The 19,643-nt window shown below is 38.5% G+C and overlaps 1 protein-coding gene across 1 annotated transcript in view; it reads right to left on the bottom strand.

Annotated features, from left to right (window-relative positions):
- Positions 1-19,193, bottom strand: part of aldh1a3 (aldehyde dehydrogenase 1 family, member A3) — a 29,194-nt gene extending 10,001 nt beyond the window's left edge. The window contains exons 1-7 of the mRNA XM_017699497.2: positions 19,056-19,193; positions 18,728-18,832; positions 17,290-17,430; positions 14,359-14,488; positions 9,047-9,108; positions 3,313-3,441; positions 455-568 (exon numbers count right to left, since the gene is read on the bottom strand). Of these exons, the coding sequence (XP_017554986.1) occupies positions 455-568; positions 3,313-3,441; positions 9,047-9,108; positions 14,359-14,488; positions 17,290-17,430; positions 18,728-18,832; positions 19,056-19,154 (780 nt within the window). The 5' untranslated portion in view covers positions 19,155-19,193. The remainder of the gene's footprint in view (positions 1-454; positions 569-3,312; positions 3,442-9,046; positions 9,109-14,358; positions 14,489-17,289; positions 17,431-18,727; positions 18,833-19,055) is intronic.
- Between the last annotated feature and the right edge of the window lie 450 nt (positions 19,194-19,643).

A 19,643-nucleotide genomic window follows, 5' to 3' on the forward strand; every position in this document is an offset into this window, starting at 1 on the left:
AACAGTTTAAGTCAATGAGAACATTTGAACAGTTTAACCCATTGGCAATATTAGGAGAGTTTAAGTCAATAGCAGTATTAGAACAATTTAAGTCAATGGTATTGTTAGAAGAGTTTAAGTCAATGGAGTTGTTAGAAAAGTTTAAGTCAATGGAGTTGTTTGAAGAGTTTAAGTCAATGGAGTTGTTAGAAGAGTTTAAGTCAATGGTATTGTTAGAAAAGTTTAAGTCAATGGAGTTGTTTGAAGAGTTTAAGTCAATGGAGTTGTTAGAAGAGTTTAAGTCAATGGTATTGTTAGAACAGTTTAAGTCAGTGGTATTGTTAGAACAGTTTAAGTCAGTGGTATTGTTACAAGTCAATAGTACGGTTAGAACAGTTGACAACAATAGCAATATGAGAAAGTGTACTTAGTTTAGTAATTTGGTGTCTTTCTTCTCCCTTCAGAGACTCCTTACCTCAGTGGAACCAGTGAAGGCCACTTTGTCAATGCCCATATGGCTGGCTATGGCTGCTCCTGCTGTCGGGCCAAACCCGGGCACAATATTCACCACCCCAGGAGGAAAACCAGCCTGCAAGACACAAAAAGAACAACACAGGTCAAGAGTTTAGCTAAGAATCACCAGGGATGATAAAATAGAAAAACCCAGTCACTTAAGACCACAGCTTTTTACAGAGGCCAAGAGTAAATTGATTAATGGGCTACAAGTGATTTAATGAGGTCAAAACAAAAACAGCCCATGGGACGAGCTGCAGCCTGCCAGTGTGAAAGGTAATACACGCAAAGTTTTCTTTCCAAGCCTCAGGTTTTAGTTCTAATGGAAGGTGTTGGTGAAATAAAGAATCATTTAGGAAACTGAACTGATTAAACCAAATAGGAGAGTTTGAAAAAATGGCACTGTAAAAAATATAGGAGCCAAAAAAGGTTGGAATACAGAAAAGTCATGTTTTGTGCTTTATAGAGTATTTTAATGGATGGAGGAATATATACAGCAGTTTTCAGCTTAATCTCTTTCTGCTGTGTCTGTCCCACATGGTCGATTTTCAGAGACAATGGTCCAGTGTCATTTCTTATTTTTACCAATACCCCTTGGTAGGGATAAAGTGTCTGCTTGCCTCTTGGAGCTGAGTTATAAGACGTGGTGGTTGATCACTTCATTAGCAGACTACTAGTGATGCTCTGTATTTATTTATTATTATTATTATTATTATTTATTATTACCCACTCCTAATTCTTCAGTGATATGAAGCTGAAATCGTTAGAATTTTCCTATTCCACCTTAAATGGGCCAGCAGTTACATTTGGGCACTTCAGGTGTTAAAACTGCTGGACTATTTAAGGTGGAATGGGAAATTTAACTAGCTAGCTACTGAGACATTAGCATACTATTAACAATTTTTATGCTTGTTATGAAGAAAAGTTCTTTGGTCATTTGCATAACCATCTTAGCCATTATAACACTCTGTTTAGACTGTGCCTCAGAAAAACCTTTGTTTTTCACCCTACCCCTCTATCTCAACAAAAATCGGGACACCTTAACCCCTAGCTGTGAATGGAGGGCTAAGGTCTAAGTGATAGGGGCAAGAGGTGAAATGGGACTGGGCCTTGGCCTTCAGGGAATCAGAGATATGGATCCCTCGCAAATTTATATCTGACAACAGAGGTCAGAAGAGCCGGAGGGAAAATAAGAGTTCTTCATACTTTAAGGCCTCTCTCCAACAACACATGACTTTTTATTGTAGTCTTTAAACATATTGATGTTTAATATCTGATATTTGAAGCGCTCTAGGTTAGTGGAATGAAACCAAACTCCACGTTTAAACTGTCCATGTTGTTAGTGTCATAATCATGTGCTCTTAAAGCATCTGAGCAGTGAAGTTGACTAGTCGACTAGTCTGTAGAACCCCTGGTTCCCACTTACTTTTATTTTTAGTGCTTTTTTATTCAATGACTTTTCTGCTCTTTTCTAAGCACCGCATGGAAATGGATTGAAATTACTGTCTGTAGAAAACAACCACATGCTTCAAATGCATGACTCTACACCAGTTATCAGCTTTCCTAGAACCATATTCACCCAAAACAACAAGTGTATGACATCTCCCTGAACACAGTGCAGTCATCCAGTAACTGCAGTGTGTGGTCTCTGCAGAAACCCTGTAGCTTCAATTATGTACAGTTTTTCTTACTTTTCTTTCCTACGGTTGGTTGGTGGTCTAATGTATTATTCATGCCTCTAAACACTTGGTACACTGAAACATTTCTCAGTCGTCAGCCTGACAGCTGTTTTCTTGCTCCTAGCTTTTTTTAAGGCTGTTTTCTATGTTGTGTTTGTGGGCTCAACATGGATCAGATTACAGCACAGTGGCCTCGTGTGAACCGTGAACAATGCGCGGCGTAATTTATAGGCAGATATTTCTATTTACCTTCCTCTATTTGCTCAATCAGAAAGCGAGACAGAGGTAATGCTGACTCATTTAACCCTTTAAACTCTATGTTGATTTCCCAGCCAGGGATTAAGCCTAGTCTTGGACTAGGCCTAGTCTTTTTTCCCTTCTATAGAGAATCTCTATTCAGAATGTTGTGTAATCCAGGATTAGGCTAAATTCCTGTTCAGAAAACCAATCCTAATGTGTCAGCAAAATAACAACTGTACAATATGCATACAATATATATGTTGTACATATTAGTTTCATAATTTCTCAGTAATTAATAGCAGTTACTGAATAATAAATTAGCATTAATAACTGAACAATAAACCTACAGGTTAAGGAATTAAAGTGATAGTACTGGGTATCAAATATCCAGTTTTCCCCTTATCCCAAATGTAGTCAATCAGCCAAGACATTTCTGGTGTCTGAAGTTTGTCTGAAGTTTGTACTGGAGCTACAAGGCTAATTCAACTGTAAGGAATAACATTTTATACCCCACCAAAGAGTGTTGTGCAAACTGTATGCCTGTGTAGACAAAAGCACAGGCAAAAGTCAGGCTTTATACATGTTTGTATTCATGTTTATAGATAACAGTGTGCCATAGAGTGTCACCACATAAGCAAGTCTACTAGAGATTATTTAACATCTCAATATGGTTTTAGGCAGTAATGATGCAATCTGCACAATGCGAATTGGTGATCCATAAGCTTCCATTACTTGTTAGCTAGATTAGCCTGGAACCAAACACGTCTTTGCTAACTGAATATGTTTTGGTTAAAGAGGGAACACAAACTGTCATATTAGCAACAAAAACGGACCCGTCCTCTTGCTGTGCTATCCTGAACTATTTGGCTGGATTTTTTAATCTAGCTGTAGTCACTCTTACCTCCTTGATAAGTGCTCCTACATGCAGTGCTGTTAGGGGCGTCTGCTCGGCCGGTTTGATGACCACTGTGTTTCCGCAGCACAAGGCCGGTGCTATCTTCCACACAAACATCAGCAGAGGAAAGTTCCACTACAAACCCAAGACAGAGTTAAAAATACTAACTAAATATGAATACAACAATAATTTACTTTATTCAGTTTAGATATACAGCCATGAACATTAATAAACATTTCTGTAAATGAACACATATATATATATATATATATATATATATATATATATATATATATATATATATATATGTATATATATATTTTTTTTTTAGCTAAAAATGCTACATTAGAGAAGTCCCAACTGTTATTATGAAAAGTGGAAAATAAATATAATGATGCTACTAGCAGCGTTTATCACTTACATCAGTTCCAAACAAATGTTTATGTACTCATAGAAAAAAATCTCAGAATAAACTGAGAATATCAACCTCAGAAAGATAAAATATACACACAAACACACACACACACACACACACACACACACACACACACACATATATATATATATATATATATATATATATATATATATATATATATATATATATATATGTATTCTAGATTTAACATAATTTCACTTCACAAGGCAATTTTATGAAATATATGTAGTCACATAGACATTTAAATCCTTATGGTGATGCAGGTTTGTTGTGACACTAGCCGTTACTGCTTTACAGATTTAACACAACACTGAGAGTGATAATAGTCATCATGTTTAGACCATTAAATGGCCAGGGCCCACCGGCAGGCCCAAAACTTTCCTGCTCACTCTAGGAATAGCTCATACAGTTTCCATTGGTTTGCAAGTCCCTGCAGTTATTGAATAACAAGCCATAGTTTGTAATAAGCCTGAAATTTTAAGGGGTAAACGTTTTTTTTTACAGGCTAGTATGTCAGGATAGAGCAGCTTTACTCATGCACAATGGCTTTATAGCACAGCCACTCTCTCTGCATGGTGCTATAACATTATACACAGCTTCTATTGCTACAGCATCTATTGCTTCTTGTCAATTTAGTTACATCATCTGTAATGCAATTTAATTCTACTATTGCAGCCCTAAATGATGGCCCTATCCCATTTAACCCCTCATCCCAACCACTTAACCCTACCCCACTGTTTTGCATGTTCATGTCTAAGGGGTTCGGTGTCCTGGTTTCTGTTGATATAGAGGGGGGGGTGCGAAGTGTTAGAGCTACAAGACACCAACAAATGTGAATATTTTCTCTGTTAAAAGTAATCATAACCATTGTATGTGATGTGATTGAGTTTGGTTAATTTTAATGTATTATGGTCCTTTTCTTCATAGCAAGCATTATAAAATTGCTAGTAGTATGCTGATGTCTCAGTAGCTAGCTGGCTAAGGTGGAAATTCTTCAGCTTCATATTACTGAAGAATTAGGGGTAGGCAATAATAAATAATTGCCCCCCCGGAAGGCATACAATTCTCTAAATGTAACTAAAGCCCAGCAATGAGGTTGCTGAAGTTTACCCTTCTCTGCTATCACTGCAGACAGGCAGGGTCTGCAGACCTACAGAGCACCACTAGTAGCCTGTTAATAAAGTAATACTCTTTTTTGATTGAGGGTCCCGATTCGTATGGGAAGATTTCAACCACTTCCCCTTGTAGTTCAGTTCCAAGGGGCAAAATGACAATTGAAAACAAAGGGTAGGGGTAAAAATAAGAAATGGAATTGGGCTGATGCGTTCATCACAATAAAAATATGATTAATTGTGAAGATTTTGTCTCTCAGGACCATTTTCTTGGCTGAGATTAGGTCTAGCCTAAGACTAAACTGTAGTGTCACTGTTGTAGCCCATTTAGTCTAGGATTAAGCTTAATCTGAGCCTGAAAAAGTAAATCAGAATGCAGGTCATTCTAGAAAAGCTCCGCTCTCCATGACACCAGTCATAAAATATGCATATGAATCACATTTTCACCGCAGAAACGCTATTAACTTTTACAGCTCTTGGGATGCAATCAGTGAAATGATAAACTTTTTGGATTGTTTGTGTGCTGCGAGAGAGAGAGACCTTCCTGTTACCCTTTCTCTGTGAGTCACGCTTGTTCTGTGCCAGCAGAGCTTTCGGCAATGACCTGCAGTCCTACAGAATGAAGGGCAGTTTCATGACATAATCTCTCATTTCAGTTTCCCTATGTTTGTAGCATGGTGACAGCTGGTGATGCCGTCCGTTCGGACATTTCTTTCCTCCGAATGGAAGTAAACGTGAGAGTTTTTGTTGTTGTTTGCCCCTCCACCATTAAAGTCAGTAACACGATCTGCAGTAGATCAGCATCTGAGCCGGGCAAGAAAATCGTCGAACAAAAGCTTTCATTAGCCTGAATGCGTTTGTTAATTATTATCAAACCCAAAGATCAATGCAGTGCTGGGTTGGCAGCTTTCATCAAAAACATTCCCAAGAAATGTCCTGTTACAAGAAGTATGTGCTCACTCAGGATTAAGCTTTAGGGATGCAGGATTAAACAGAGGTTGAGGTTAAGATTGAATTACTAGTGAATGTGTGGCATTTCGTTTCATCGTCACAGTACATCTGACCTGCCAACTCCAAACATGAGGAGGTTTATGCAGAAGTATTTTTAAGTCTATTAAAGGTCTACAAAATGTCCTGCACTGTAAAAAGTGATACATCTGCTTAACTTAAACTGATATAGCAACTGATAAAATGGCTTTTCATGAGTTAACTCAACCAGAGGTGAGTCAATTTGAGTTCACACAACTCGAACATTGGATTTATGGCATATTGCCCACCCCTAATTTGTGTGGTACACCCTCTGTAAAAAGGTCCAAACTGCTCTGGGGCAGTATCCATTCTTGACAATGCAATGGTCAATCTTGGTACCTTTAGTCAGGGAACATAACTGGACCATACTGTCTCCACACACCCCGTCTCGTCTCCAAGCTTTTTATTTTATTGTTCTGTTAAAACATTCAGTTATGAAAAGATACAAATATGTGCTTTTCACCTTGAAAAACTTATTTAAGTTTCACAACAGGACCTTACAACAACTGTTATACCTTTGAGGGACCAGTTACATTGTTTGTACCCTGATGACTGAAAAATGTATCTGAACAGAACCTCTATTTCTAACAGTGTAGACATCATGACCCCTGGTTCCTATCACCACCACTGTAAAGAACTCTGAGTCTGTAAGTTTCTCTATAATGAACCATTTCCCACCAAATCACTCCGACTTTGTCTACGACTGAATGATTGAATTATACAGAACTTTTGAAAAATCAGTGGAATTCAGAAACAATGTTGTATAATATATGGAGTCTTAATCCAATGTTGTGAACTAGATCTGATGGTGTGTCTGTATAGTGGCATTGTCTTCTATAGCCAACGCCTGTCGAGATTCAGTTACAGATCAGTCTAGGAAACGCCCAGATACACACACACACACACACAAACACACATGTACCCACTATCTATCACCACCATCAAACACACACACATACACAGGATTAAGTCTCTTCAGAGTACTTCAAATAATGGCAGTTGGTTTGTTTCATATGATGAACTCCATCATGTTTTGTCTGTAGTTTTGAAAAGAGTTCTGCAGTTTACACCAGGCTGCATGCTGAGCTGTTAGAATGTGCTTAGAATCTCTTTCCCTGTTAACTTCATCACACTGCCTATATACACTGTTAGAAATAAAAGTTTTGTGCAGATGCATTTTTTATTCATCAAGGTACAAACAATGTAAATGTCCCCGTTCATAACCTAATGATTTAAAACACAACAATAAAATAAAAAGCCTGGAGACGAGACGGGGAGTGTGGAGTCAGTACAACTTAGAAAATATCATTTCAATGGATTATAGTACAATTATGTTGATATGATGTGACTAAAGGTACTGAGATGTACCCTTGAGGGAACCACCCCAGTGACAAGAATGGATACTGCCCCAGTGACAGTTTTATACCTTTATATCTAAAGTATACAGTAGATGTGAAAACCTTTACACTGACAGTGCTACAATAAAATCTTAAGAGCTGTGAAAAGTTTGAGAGTAAATATCAGCGGTGGGTGACGTCACATTACACCATAATTAACCACTTAAAGCTTTGCCTTATTAATTCGTTAATATTTTTAAACATATCACTCAGTAAATACTGCACATTATTTGAATTTGAACTATTTCATATCTTCTACAAATTAATCAACAACTACTACAATTATTTGGTAACTATTGCAAATTATTCAGTAACTGCTACAAATCAGTCTCTAATTACTATGAATTACGCAGTAATTACTATAGATTATTCATTATTATGTAGCACCAAAAAGGGCTCTTCTATTGTTACAATGTCAAGCCTGTAACAGCAGAAGAACCCCTTTTTGCTGCTATGTAGAACGCTTTTCAAAAAGATTTTATACAGAACCATATAAAACACACTATCAATCTGAAAAACGCTTTCATGATGCAAAGAATCTTTTACTCATGCAAAGGCTTCTTTGAGTTTTCATGGTTTTATATAGAACCACTTCTTTATCAAAAAGCCTAAACCATCATTTTTAAGAGTGTAGTTAATGAATAATTTACAGTAGTTACCAAATCATTCCCAAATAAATTCCTTCAATTATGTAAAGAGTTCTCTGAGAGTTCATGCTTCAATATACATCAGTTTTCTTTACTAAAGAATCCTTGAAGAACCATTTTTAAGTGATTCAGTAACTGCTTATTATTCAGTTTCTAATACAAATTAATCACTAATTACTATGAATTATTAGTTACTACTATAAATTATTCTCTGATTACTGTGAATTATTAAGTAACTACTGTAATTATTTCCCAAATACTATGAATTATGAGTAAGTACTATAAATGATTCCATAATCACTGTGAATTATTAGTAATTACTATTATTAGTCATTAGGAACTTCTATAGATTATTCCCTAATTACTGCAAATTATTAGTAACTACTAAAAATTCTTCCCCAATTACTATGAATTATTAGTGACTTTTTGAAATGATTCCCCATAATTTATGCAAATTATTAGTAACTACTAAACATTCTTGCCCAGTTACTGTGAATTATTAGTAGCTCTATAAATTATTCCCCAATTAATGAAAATTATTTATTGACTACTACAAATGAGTTACTAATTCTGACAAATAAATCAGTAACTGCTACAAATTATACAGTAATTAGAATTTGTTTTGGTTACTTCTATGAATTATTCAGTAGCGAGTTTACATTATTTGATCACTAGTAAGACTTATCCAATAGCTACTACAAATTATTTGATAACTGCTAAAATTGATTCAATAGCTACTATTAATTATTCAGTAACTACTATGAAATGTTCCCCAACAATTAGAAACTATTTGTACAGAAAATATTCTACATAATAACTGCTACAAATGATAATTTAGTAAATACGTTGAACTATTCAGTAACTACTATACATCACTTGATAACTGCTATGAAACTAATATATATGTATATATATAATATAGATATGAGAGTGAGGACCTGAAATGTGCGCCACATTAGGATTAAGAGAGTTAGCTTAATGTTTCCATTCCAAAACACCTCCTACACATTCCTGTCCACTGTGCACAGATAAGATCGTGACTGTCCGCACTATCGGAAGGCTGAGCGACACGTGTGCGGCATCATGGTGAGAAAGAGGAGAGTCACACATACTTACTGGAATGATTGCTCCACACACTCCAACGGGCTCGTGTTTGGTGAAGCACATGAAGTTATCATCTGATGGGAAATGAAAAGGAGGAATGAGTGAGCATAGCAACCGCACTGAGCATTCCTTTCATACGCAAGCTCTGTTTCTCTGGCAAGCTTTTGGATGTGGTCACCAAAACCAAAGATCAAGGACAAAAGAGTGAAAAAAACCCGTAGTGTTCTTTTCAGTGGGCCACACAAAGCAGTGGCCGGGAAGCAGATATACATTCTAGCATCTATTATTTTTTTTATGAGGAGACGCTGTCAAAGGAACGCATGATGAGGTGTGGGCAGGGGTTCAAACTCTTGGCTTGCATGCACACCTTTGTTTGCCGTCCACGGTCTCCCCTTTCCCTTATTCTCAGGTATCCTGCCAGTGGTAATGCTTCACCACATCTCTTGCTATCTGGACCTCTGTTTTGGTGAAGGCTTTGGCGAATGTCACTCAGATTGAGCGATTTCCCGCTTCTTCCTTCACATGAGCCCCAGGTAAAACTCGGCAAACCCGAGGATTGTGTGGTGAATGTGTGCTACGAAGGCCGACTGTCATTTAGAACTGTTGGTCAACACATCCCTTAAAAAGTTTGTCTTTGCTTGATGATTCATTCGCTGCTGCTGGAAGAAAACCTTGTATCTCCAATTTCGTCACTTTTCAGTTTTTGACATAATTTGAAAATACTTGTTGCCCTTTATATAGAGTGTAAATATCATGACGAATGGACCAAAACAAGTGGCCCAAAATGACTTGGAAATATGTCTGGTTCCATTGACTTACATTAAGAGTAAAGTACGTTTTTTTTCCTTTCCCTGTAAAGTTGCCATTTTTGGAGATACAAGGTTTTTTTTCGACAGAAATGAATCGATGGATACCTGGAGAACATTCAATTCATGAAATTCTGTCTAGAGTCCTGTGGAGACCGCTCTATCAAATTAACAGGCACAACTAAAAACCAAGAGAAAGCAAGCAGTGCTGTTTAAGTGCACGTTTTACAGCACTGAATGGAATGAATCAAACTGTGATCAAAGCTAATACACTTTAGTCAAGTGTAAATGAACTAATACTCAAAACGAACATTTTTCAGGTCAAGGTAAACGAACCAGCCCCCCATCAAAGAACACTAAAGCCGTTCTGTCCACCTGCGCTGACTTCTCTTCATCCCACCCACACATACATAACATGTCAGGTGTCACTCCCGCATGGATATGAAGGAGCCACGCCTGTAAGCAGACCTCTCAGCCACACATGAGTCTAATTTCCCCATATTGAGTGCCAGGTATGATGGACTGGCGACCTGTACAGGGTGTATCCTGCCTTCCACCTGATGACAGCTGGGATAGGCTCCCGCAAACCCGGTGACCCAGAAGGACAAGCGGCTTAGAAGATGTGTGTGTGTTTGTTTGCATGTGTGTGAGAGAGTGCCAAGTGTGGGCCAGAGGGTTATAAAACTTCCCAGCATTGCTGATCTCTTAGCATTGTGGATGGAGCTCCATCCAATACCTTTGGGATGAGTTGGAGTGATCCAGAACCTGACCTCACTAATGCGCAATCAAACCCTTACAGCAATGTTCCAACATCTAGTATGAAGGCTGTTACTGTAGCAAAGTCTCTATTAATACCCTTTATTTCAGAAGAAATGCTGGATGCGTATCTGTCTACAAATGCTTTTCTCATGAAATACACTAGCTAAGCTCACAATAAGGGTTCTCTGTGCAATGTCATATAAGTACCCCTTATGGTTCCTCAAAGAACCTCTCAATGGATAAGTCAGTGTGAAGTTTAAAGACTCTCTATATTATGTAAAGGCTCTAGAAAGAACTTTTACTGGTATAAAACCTTTACATTATGTAAGGTCCTTTAAGTCTTTTAAAGGTTGGTTCTTGAGGGAACCACAAGTGGTTCTACTAGGACAAAGGTCATTTTTTAAAGAGTGTGGAGAAAGAGGACAACACTGCAATGCAACACTAATGGACCTGAACCAACAGCTTGTTTTGAATGTATTGTTTTTGTGATGTCACAGAAAAGACACAATTACATATATCTGCCCATTCAGCCTACAGCAGTTTAGCCCCACTCGCAAGTTATAAAGAATGAGGTTATAAGGAGTGTTTTAGCCTGGACTGCCTTTCGAATGAGGCTCAAGACAGGGCAGCCAATCAGAATAGACTATCTATCTATCTATCTATCTATCTATCTATCTATCTATCTATCTATCTATCTATCTATCTATCTATCTATCTATCTATCTATCTATCTATCTATCTATCTATCTATCTATCAGCCTTAAAGGCACAGTGTCCAATGGAATATCCTGGAACAAACTTGTGGATGGCATAAACATACTGTGTTGTGCTGGCTTCGTAATTGTAAGGTATTTTTGAAAATCACTGTTTGTCTTTGCTTGATGATTCATTCGCTGCTGCTGGAAGAAAACCTTGTATCTCCATTTTCGTCACTTTTCAGTTTTTAACATAATTTGAAAATACTTGTTGCCCTTTACATAGAGTGCAAATGTCATGACGAATGGACCAAAACAAGTGGCCCAAAATGACTTGGAAATATGTCTGGTTCCATTGACTTACATTAAAAGTAAAGTACGTTTTTTTCCTTTCCCTGTAAAGTTGCCATTTTTGGAGATACAAGGTTTTTTTTCGACAGAAATGAATCGATGGATACCTGGAGAACATTTAATTCATGAAATTCTGTCTAGCGTCCTGTGGAGACCGCTCTATCAAATTAACAGGCACAACTAAAAACCAAGAGAAAGCAAGCAGTGCTGTTTAAGTGCACGTTTTACAGCCCTGAATGGAATGAATCAAACTGTGATCAAAGCTAATACACTTTAGTCAAGTGTAAATGAACTAATACTCAAAACGAACATTCTTCAGGTCAGGGTAAACGAACCAGCCCCCCATCAAAGAACACTAAAGCCGTTCTGTCCACCTGCGCTGCCTTCTCTTCTGGGAGAACATCCCACCCACACATACATGACATTTCAGGTGTCACCCCCGCACGGATATGAAGGAGCCACGCCTGTTAATCTGCTAAAGCAGACCTCTCAGCGGCGTGACCTTCTCGAGTTTCGCCGCATGGCGGGATTACAGACACGGCGACTCCCTTCCCACAATGCTCATCTCTGCCTGGCATCAGCCGCCGGCCCTTTTCTACTGATCTCCCCGATCTGCTTATCAAAGGTTACATTTACATGGCTGATGAGTGGCGGAGGGGGGAGGGGGGGGGGGGCACACACTGAGCCAGTTTAAAGATCAAGCGTGTTTTCATTACATTGTAAATGGTAAAGCCCTGTTTGATTTACAGTAGATTTCACTGGAGGAGAAATATGACAGAGTGAAGAAAGTCCAGCACAGAATCCAGATCTATGTAATAATTTCCACATGAATAAAATATCCTACTATTAAATAGTACATAATAGCTTACTTTTGGCAATAGATATGTTAATAAGTGGATGTACATCTTTGAACTGAAGTCAATTCAGTGCATTATTTTTTTATTATTCATATCACACAAATGAATACAAATGAATACAGTAGTTAACCTCCTTATGTGATTTTCAAAATGTTTTACATTTATTTTGAGAAATTCTCTCAGTTTAAAGGGCCCATATCATGGAAAACCAATTTTCTCACTGTGCTGTATGTAGACACTTTGAAAGTTTCAAAGCATGGCATTCACTTCTCAGTCTGTATAGCCCGTATATGACTGAGCTGCAAAAGCAGCCTGTTTGGAATCTATTTTTTGTGATGTCACAAAAAACAACACATTTACAAATATCTGCCCTTTCAGCCTATGGTTAAACCTCATCCACAAGTTGCAAAGAATAAAGTTATAAGGAGTGTTTCAGCACAGACTGCTTTTAAATGAGGCATGGTACAAGACAGCCAATGAGAACAGAGCTCATTTACATATATATCAGTCTTAAAGGCACAGTGACAAAAACTGTCTGACTTTAAAGGATAAGGGAAAGGTTGCAAATGATCATGTTAAAATAAATTGGGACTGTTTTGATACATAAAACCACATAAAAGTGGACTTTGGTGGGGGGGGGGTGGATAAAATGCAAGAAAAATGTAGGACATGGGCCCTTTAATGTTAGTCCATTAAGTCCTTTTATGAATTCATTTCAATGCATTAGTTTATTTATTATGACCTGTATTGTATGTTTATAAGCTCTTTTAGTGTGACTGAGGAAAAGGCCCTGCTGATAAATCACTCCAAGCCAATAAAGTAATTGTTTCAGAACGCCAAGAGTCGACAGAGTTGTCTCTGTCAGGATTGAGCGGCTTCAGTCAGGTGCTGATCCGCTGCTCCTTCAGCCCGGCCGCGGCCCTCGCGGTTGCACCTCAGCGATTAGGATCAGAGCTTCTTCCTTTTCCCTTTGTGCTTGGGGCCCTTTCGTCTTTTAACACTTTATTTGAATCTAATCAGGAGGAAAGAGGGTAGCTTGTTTTGTCTATTGGATCTCCTGGAGTGACAGGAACACTGGCGGAGAGGAAGAGCTGGAGCGGGGGATGAGATACCACCCAGGACTAAAGGGATCAGCTCATCAGCTCGTCTCTCTGGACGTCAGTGCAGGAGATGTTCTACAACTGTTTTACTGCACTGAGATGAGACATAACTGGGCTGTACATCTCAGACCTCACAATGATTCAATTACGTCATGAAATAAAAATTCAGCACAAATTGGTTCAGTTTAATTTGATTATTTTGGTACCAAAATCAAGTCAAAACTCCAGAATCCAGACCTTAATATCACTGTATGTGGGATTATTTGGATGCTGAGAAGCTGAAAATGGGAAACCGACTTCTAAGACTGAACTTTTGAACTGTAATTTTTATATAATTTTCTAAAAATTAAAATTTTATATAATATTTGTTTTCTGCTTTTTTCCTGATGTTGAAAAGTGAATATCTTGCACTGAATGGCTGTTTTGACTGGAAATGAAATAAATGACGGGGCGGGGGGGCTTGACTTTTGCACAGTACTGCATTTAGTGCAATACAGGCAATAGAAACTATAAACCAATATTTGATTAATTTTAACATTTGAAAAAAGCCTGAGTTTCTGCCAAAACAAAAATGAGCGCATATTGCATTGCATGTTATTATAGTGATTTATTACATTACAAACACAGGACAATTTAATCACCTGCAGATCAATGCAGTATCACACCTGGAGGACTTTCTATACTTGCTCAAATATCTGATATGAAGTTCACGGGCAAGGCATGCGCCGCTATGCATATAACTAATCACTCACTCACCCACTGGCAGGGTTTTGCCATGGATCTTATCCGCCCAGCCTGCGTAGTACCTCAGCGTTTTGATACTTCCATCCAGATCGATAAAGAACGACTGCAGGAAGGGTTTCCCACTGTCCATCGACTCCATGGTCTGGAAACAGCAATGAGTTTGTTAAGTACAGAATAGTCAGAATCATTTAAAGGCACATTACCATCAACATAAAGACGTGAAAGAATCCTGTCAACATTTTAATGGTCAATCAAATGAACTTTACGGGATAAACATAACATTTTATCATGTTTCAGTATTTCTAGTGAGGCAAAACTGAAATGCTTGCACATACAGTATTATGCAAACATGCACCTCCTAGTCAAATAACGTTTTGCTTTAAATGAAAAGAAGTGAAAACACACTAATGCACACTTTTATCTCCAGATGATGTTTAGTTGCTGATTCTAACATACTGGAAACAAAAATGGACAAAATGCCAAAAACAAGTTGCCTTTGCTATAAATTTCTGAATTGTTGTCTTGGAATAAAGAGTTAATTATTTTGTGATCTCAAGGTAAACTTAATAATAATTAATAACTAGCTCATTAGCTCAAGATAACAAGACAACTAACTCATTATTTCAAGATAAATTTTTTGTCCGTAGAGACTGTGAGGTGGCTATAATTTTCCGGATTGTTATATTGAGATAACAAGTTAATTATCTTGTGATCTCAAGAGAACATATTTTTTATGTTGAGATTACAAGGTAATTTACTCATTATCTCAAGATAACAAGACAACTAAGTCATTATTTCAAGATAACTTTTTTGTCCGTAGAGACTGTGAGGTAGCTATAATTTTCCGGATTGTTATATTGAGATAACAAGTTAATTATCTTGTGATCTCAAGAGAACATATTTTTTATGTTGAGATTACAAGGTAATTTACTCATTATCTCAAGATAACAAGATTACTAACTCATTATTTCAAGAATTCCAGAGAGGCCATGAGGTAGTTATAATTTTCTGGATTGTTATCTTGAGATAACCAACACATTATTTCAAGATAACAACTTTTTACAGAAGTCCAAAGATGCCATGAGATAGTTAAAATTTTCTGGATTGTTATCTTGAGGTAACCAACTTGTTATTTCAAGATAACAACTTTTTACAGAAGTCCAAAGATGCCATGAGATAGTTATAATTTTCTGGATTGTTATCTTGAGATAATGCCACAATTTTCTTGTGATCTCAAGATAACAAATTTGTTATTTGAAATCACAAGATAATTAAACTTGTTATTTTAAGATAAACACTTTGCTAACTTGTGATAACAAGATAACTAACTCTTTATGTCAAGACAGCAATCCAAATACTGGAAGAATTGATGACTTCTGTAAAATTCAGCAAATAGATAAAAATTGTCCACTAAAATATGCAGAAAAATTAAGAATATCAACAAAACATATACTCCGGCCTAGTGTGCCCAAACCTCTGCATACGGCTGTATTTGGGAATATCTGTTAAACTTTTGGACAATGTCAAAAACCCAAAACTTTATATGCCTCAGAAACGCCAAGCATTTAATACGGTCCAGAAATGAAACAAAAACAATTAGAGTAAACAGAAGCAGCCCAAACAGAAAGAAGTGTAGCTGGCTGGCAGAGGTCATCCTCTGGAGAGCCACTGCTCTGGGATCGAACATGGTGATTAATAAAGTACAAAAAGAACAACATAGTCTAAACATTAAGTGATCAACCTGCCATCTGCTCATTATCTGGAGTAACAAAGCACCCACCAAATCTGTCTTAGTGAAACGGACTGCTGGGCATATGACTGCGTTTCTGTTCATCCGGCTCCACAAACCCTGGGAGAGCCAATCAGCACACTGGCACCCTCGCGGACCCTCGACTTAACAGACCCGCTTTAAATCTGATCGTGGTTAAAGCAGCCCCTGGTCGACTGCAGAGGAGTGCGCTGATGTGTTGATAAGGAGAAACATCTGATCCAAATTACTTTTACCTATTTCTTGTTGTTTTTTCCCCAACGGTAATTGGAGTTACTGTAATTAGCTCTACTCCGCTACGGAATTACAGTGCATGTTTGCAATTAGCTGGCTTAAAATACCGCTCCTGCATCTGTAACATTTCATTCACAAGTGCCAGCTCTAATATGATCTGGCAGCATGGCTGCGTGATAGGCAATGCAAAGGTACCTTAAATAAATAAATTAATAAAGACATAAATAAGAAATGCAGCCATATGCAAAGGTTTGAGCAAAGTCTGCTGATTTAAGTGAAGGAGTTCTCTGTAGGGAACCTAAAAGTTGCCTTTTTCTGCCCATTTTTGTGCACAATTTCTATTTATTTGTGGAGTTCAGCAAAAAATACACAGATATATGAACTGTGCCATAACGTCTGCACAGGCCACTCTGTTTCATCACTTTCCCAAATGTGAAATTCAGGAAATAAACAGCAACTGTGCATTAAAAAGATCTTATTTTCACTTCAAATCCACAAACATGGAATTTCACGCACGCATTAGCAGCGTGCGAAAGATTTTTGCTCATGATTTCATGCTGCCTTCCTGCCAGTGGCATTTCCAAAATGTGAAGCTGGCTGCTTTCTGCAACAAGTTGCACAACAGTTGTCAAAATTCTTGAAAATGATAAAAGCTTCTCGCTGATGATTATGAATATCTTCATAACAGAGCTTTAAAACTGATGAACGCATTGGAGAAACCACAGATATATGCCTAGTCTGCGCTGTACTAATGAGCGTTGAGGTGTTTAAACTGAAAATAAGTGCCCATTCTTTGTGACTGTTCATTTTTCTCATCCTCCATTGGAGGCAGCCTCAGATTGAGCCTCGGTGCCAATATTAACACCTGCAGCAGCGTCTGACGGATGTGCTCAGACGGGTGTGAAGAGGGCTGGGGAGATTAGCCTACTGTTTCCACTTACGGCCAGCACGATCCGGTCCCTCTCCAGCAGCTCCGCCAGTCTGTGCAGCAATCGGCCGCGGCTGGACACGTCCATCCTTCGCCACGGAGAACCCCTGTTTATCGCCGCCTTCGCTGCCTCCACCGCTTTGTCCACGTCGGCCTGAAGAAGACAGAGCTCAGGCTACAGCTTGTTCACAGACTACACATTACATGCAGAAGCTCGCTAGAAAGATGTTTACTAATAATGTTATTACATCGTTATACATCTGGTTTTAACTTAAAACAGCAAGTGCACTAAAAAGTGCTGGACTGAATTGAAATGATTCAAATAAAGTCTATTCAGCACAATTTTGCCTTTTGGTTTACTTGCTTTTGGCAGTAGCTGTGCTTCTGATATACTTAACTGAGCTATTTCAGTGCACCACTTTTCAGTGTAAGGGAGTTTGTTCAATGTTCTAGAGAAACTTGAGGGTGGAGGTGATAGGATCCACGTCGACCTCTAAAAGTGTCCTCACAGAAAGATATGCACTGTCTGATATCTGAGGCACCGTTTTATGATTGCTTTCAGAATATATATAAGAAAACCAATACCAAAGAAACAGTATCTCCAAAATAGTAACTTACATAATACACGAGAAGGCAAAAACACTTTTACCTTTCAATGTAATTCAATGTAAAGAGATTTTATTAAGTACTTTTAGAGCGTTTCTATTGGGCCATTCATCATGAAATTCTCACATAACATAAAGGACAGCCAATGTGTATATTATATATATTATACAGCCAATGTGTGTGTATGTGTGTGTGTATATATATATACACACACACACACACACACATTGGCTGTATAATATATATAATATATATTATATATATATATATATATGTATAATATATAATAATATATATTAATATATATTGCTGTTAGAACTAAACCTTGTATCTCCAAAATGAGAACTTCACAGAAGAAGGAAAAAACACACGTCACTTCTAATGTAAGTCACTGGTTTCATCATTCATCATGAGCTGTACACACAATGTCAATGGTAACAGGTGCTTTAAAATCATGTCAAAAACTGAAAAAAGTTTTGTTCCAACACCAGCGGAACATATACACACATACTGATGAAGACACGTATGTTTGTTAGCTAGTTTGGGCAGATACTACATTTGCATGGTAACCATCACGACCCCTGGTTCCTATCACCACCACTGTAAAGAAACCAGAGTCTCTTTAATGAAGCACTTCACACCAGGTGACTCTGAATGACTCTCGACCACTGAACTATGCGGGAATTTTGGAAAATCAGTGGAATTGCCCTTTAAGTGATGCCAAAACAAGCCCATACTGTGATGGTAAATCCAAGTGGGCTACACAAAAGGCAAGACAGCTGTCCACACACTGAACAGCCTCGGTGCAGTAAAGAAGAGAAAGTAAAAACTGCTCCACATCTTACTTTGTCCGCCTCCTCCACGTCACAGATCTTTTCACCTGTCGCGGGGTTGAAGGTGGGGAAGGTCTTCCCGTTCACTGAGCTCTGCCACTCGTTGTTGATAAAAAGCTGCACAGTTGAGAAAGATGAACGAATCAGGCTGTAAACACGTGCTGCGACTGTAAAGCTGGTCTACTAGTAACTCAGCTCCGCTTTACTGACTGGACAGAACAGGACAGCGGCTCAGCGGCTCACATGCAGGCGCGTAACCCCGCCGTTACGCAGAGCTCCACTGCTGCTCCGCGTAATTACAGCCCAGCGAAGTCCAGTAAAGTCCGGCGGACGCTCTTACCTTGGTGTGCTTGATCTCTGAGACCCTGCAGGGCTGGGGTAAAGGCAGAGCAGCGGGGTTTGGCGGAACTCCGTTCTCTGTGGTCCCGTTCTGTGCCATAACCGGTCGACACTGGCGTTTGAGATAAAGCGAAGTGCAGTGCTGCGGTCAGTAAGCATGATAGCGCCGTTTATTAGAGCTTTTAAAGCCCCCCCCCCCCCAACCACCAGACACTCTCACACACACACACACACAGACTCCGCCCCTCCGCATGCCCTGCCTCACTATCCGCCCACCTCACCTTCTTCCTCAACACGTGAGCACGATAAACATTCAAAGCAGCAGTTACCGCGATCAGAGCCTGTCCCAGTGGACGGCCTCGGTCAGCTTTGCATATTGATGAAACGCCGCGTCCAGTGAGGCTGATATAAGGAATTCAAGCCCTAGAGAAGGTGATGCTGTTAAAATTCTACACATATACACAACTCGACAATAAACACATGTAGCTCGGTTTATTTGATCAAGTGATACATATTAAATGTCATATCTTCTGCCACAATTCATATTTGATCTTTTTCCAATTCTGAATTGTTACATTCAGCAAATAAA

This window comes from Pygocentrus nattereri, chromosome 15 (assembly GCF_015220715.1).
Source record: "Pygocentrus nattereri isolate fPygNat1 chromosome 15, fPygNat1.pri, whole genome shotgun sequence".
Classification (NCBI taxonomy): Eukaryota; Metazoa; Chordata; class Actinopteri; order Characiformes; family Serrasalmidae; genus Pygocentrus; species Pygocentrus nattereri.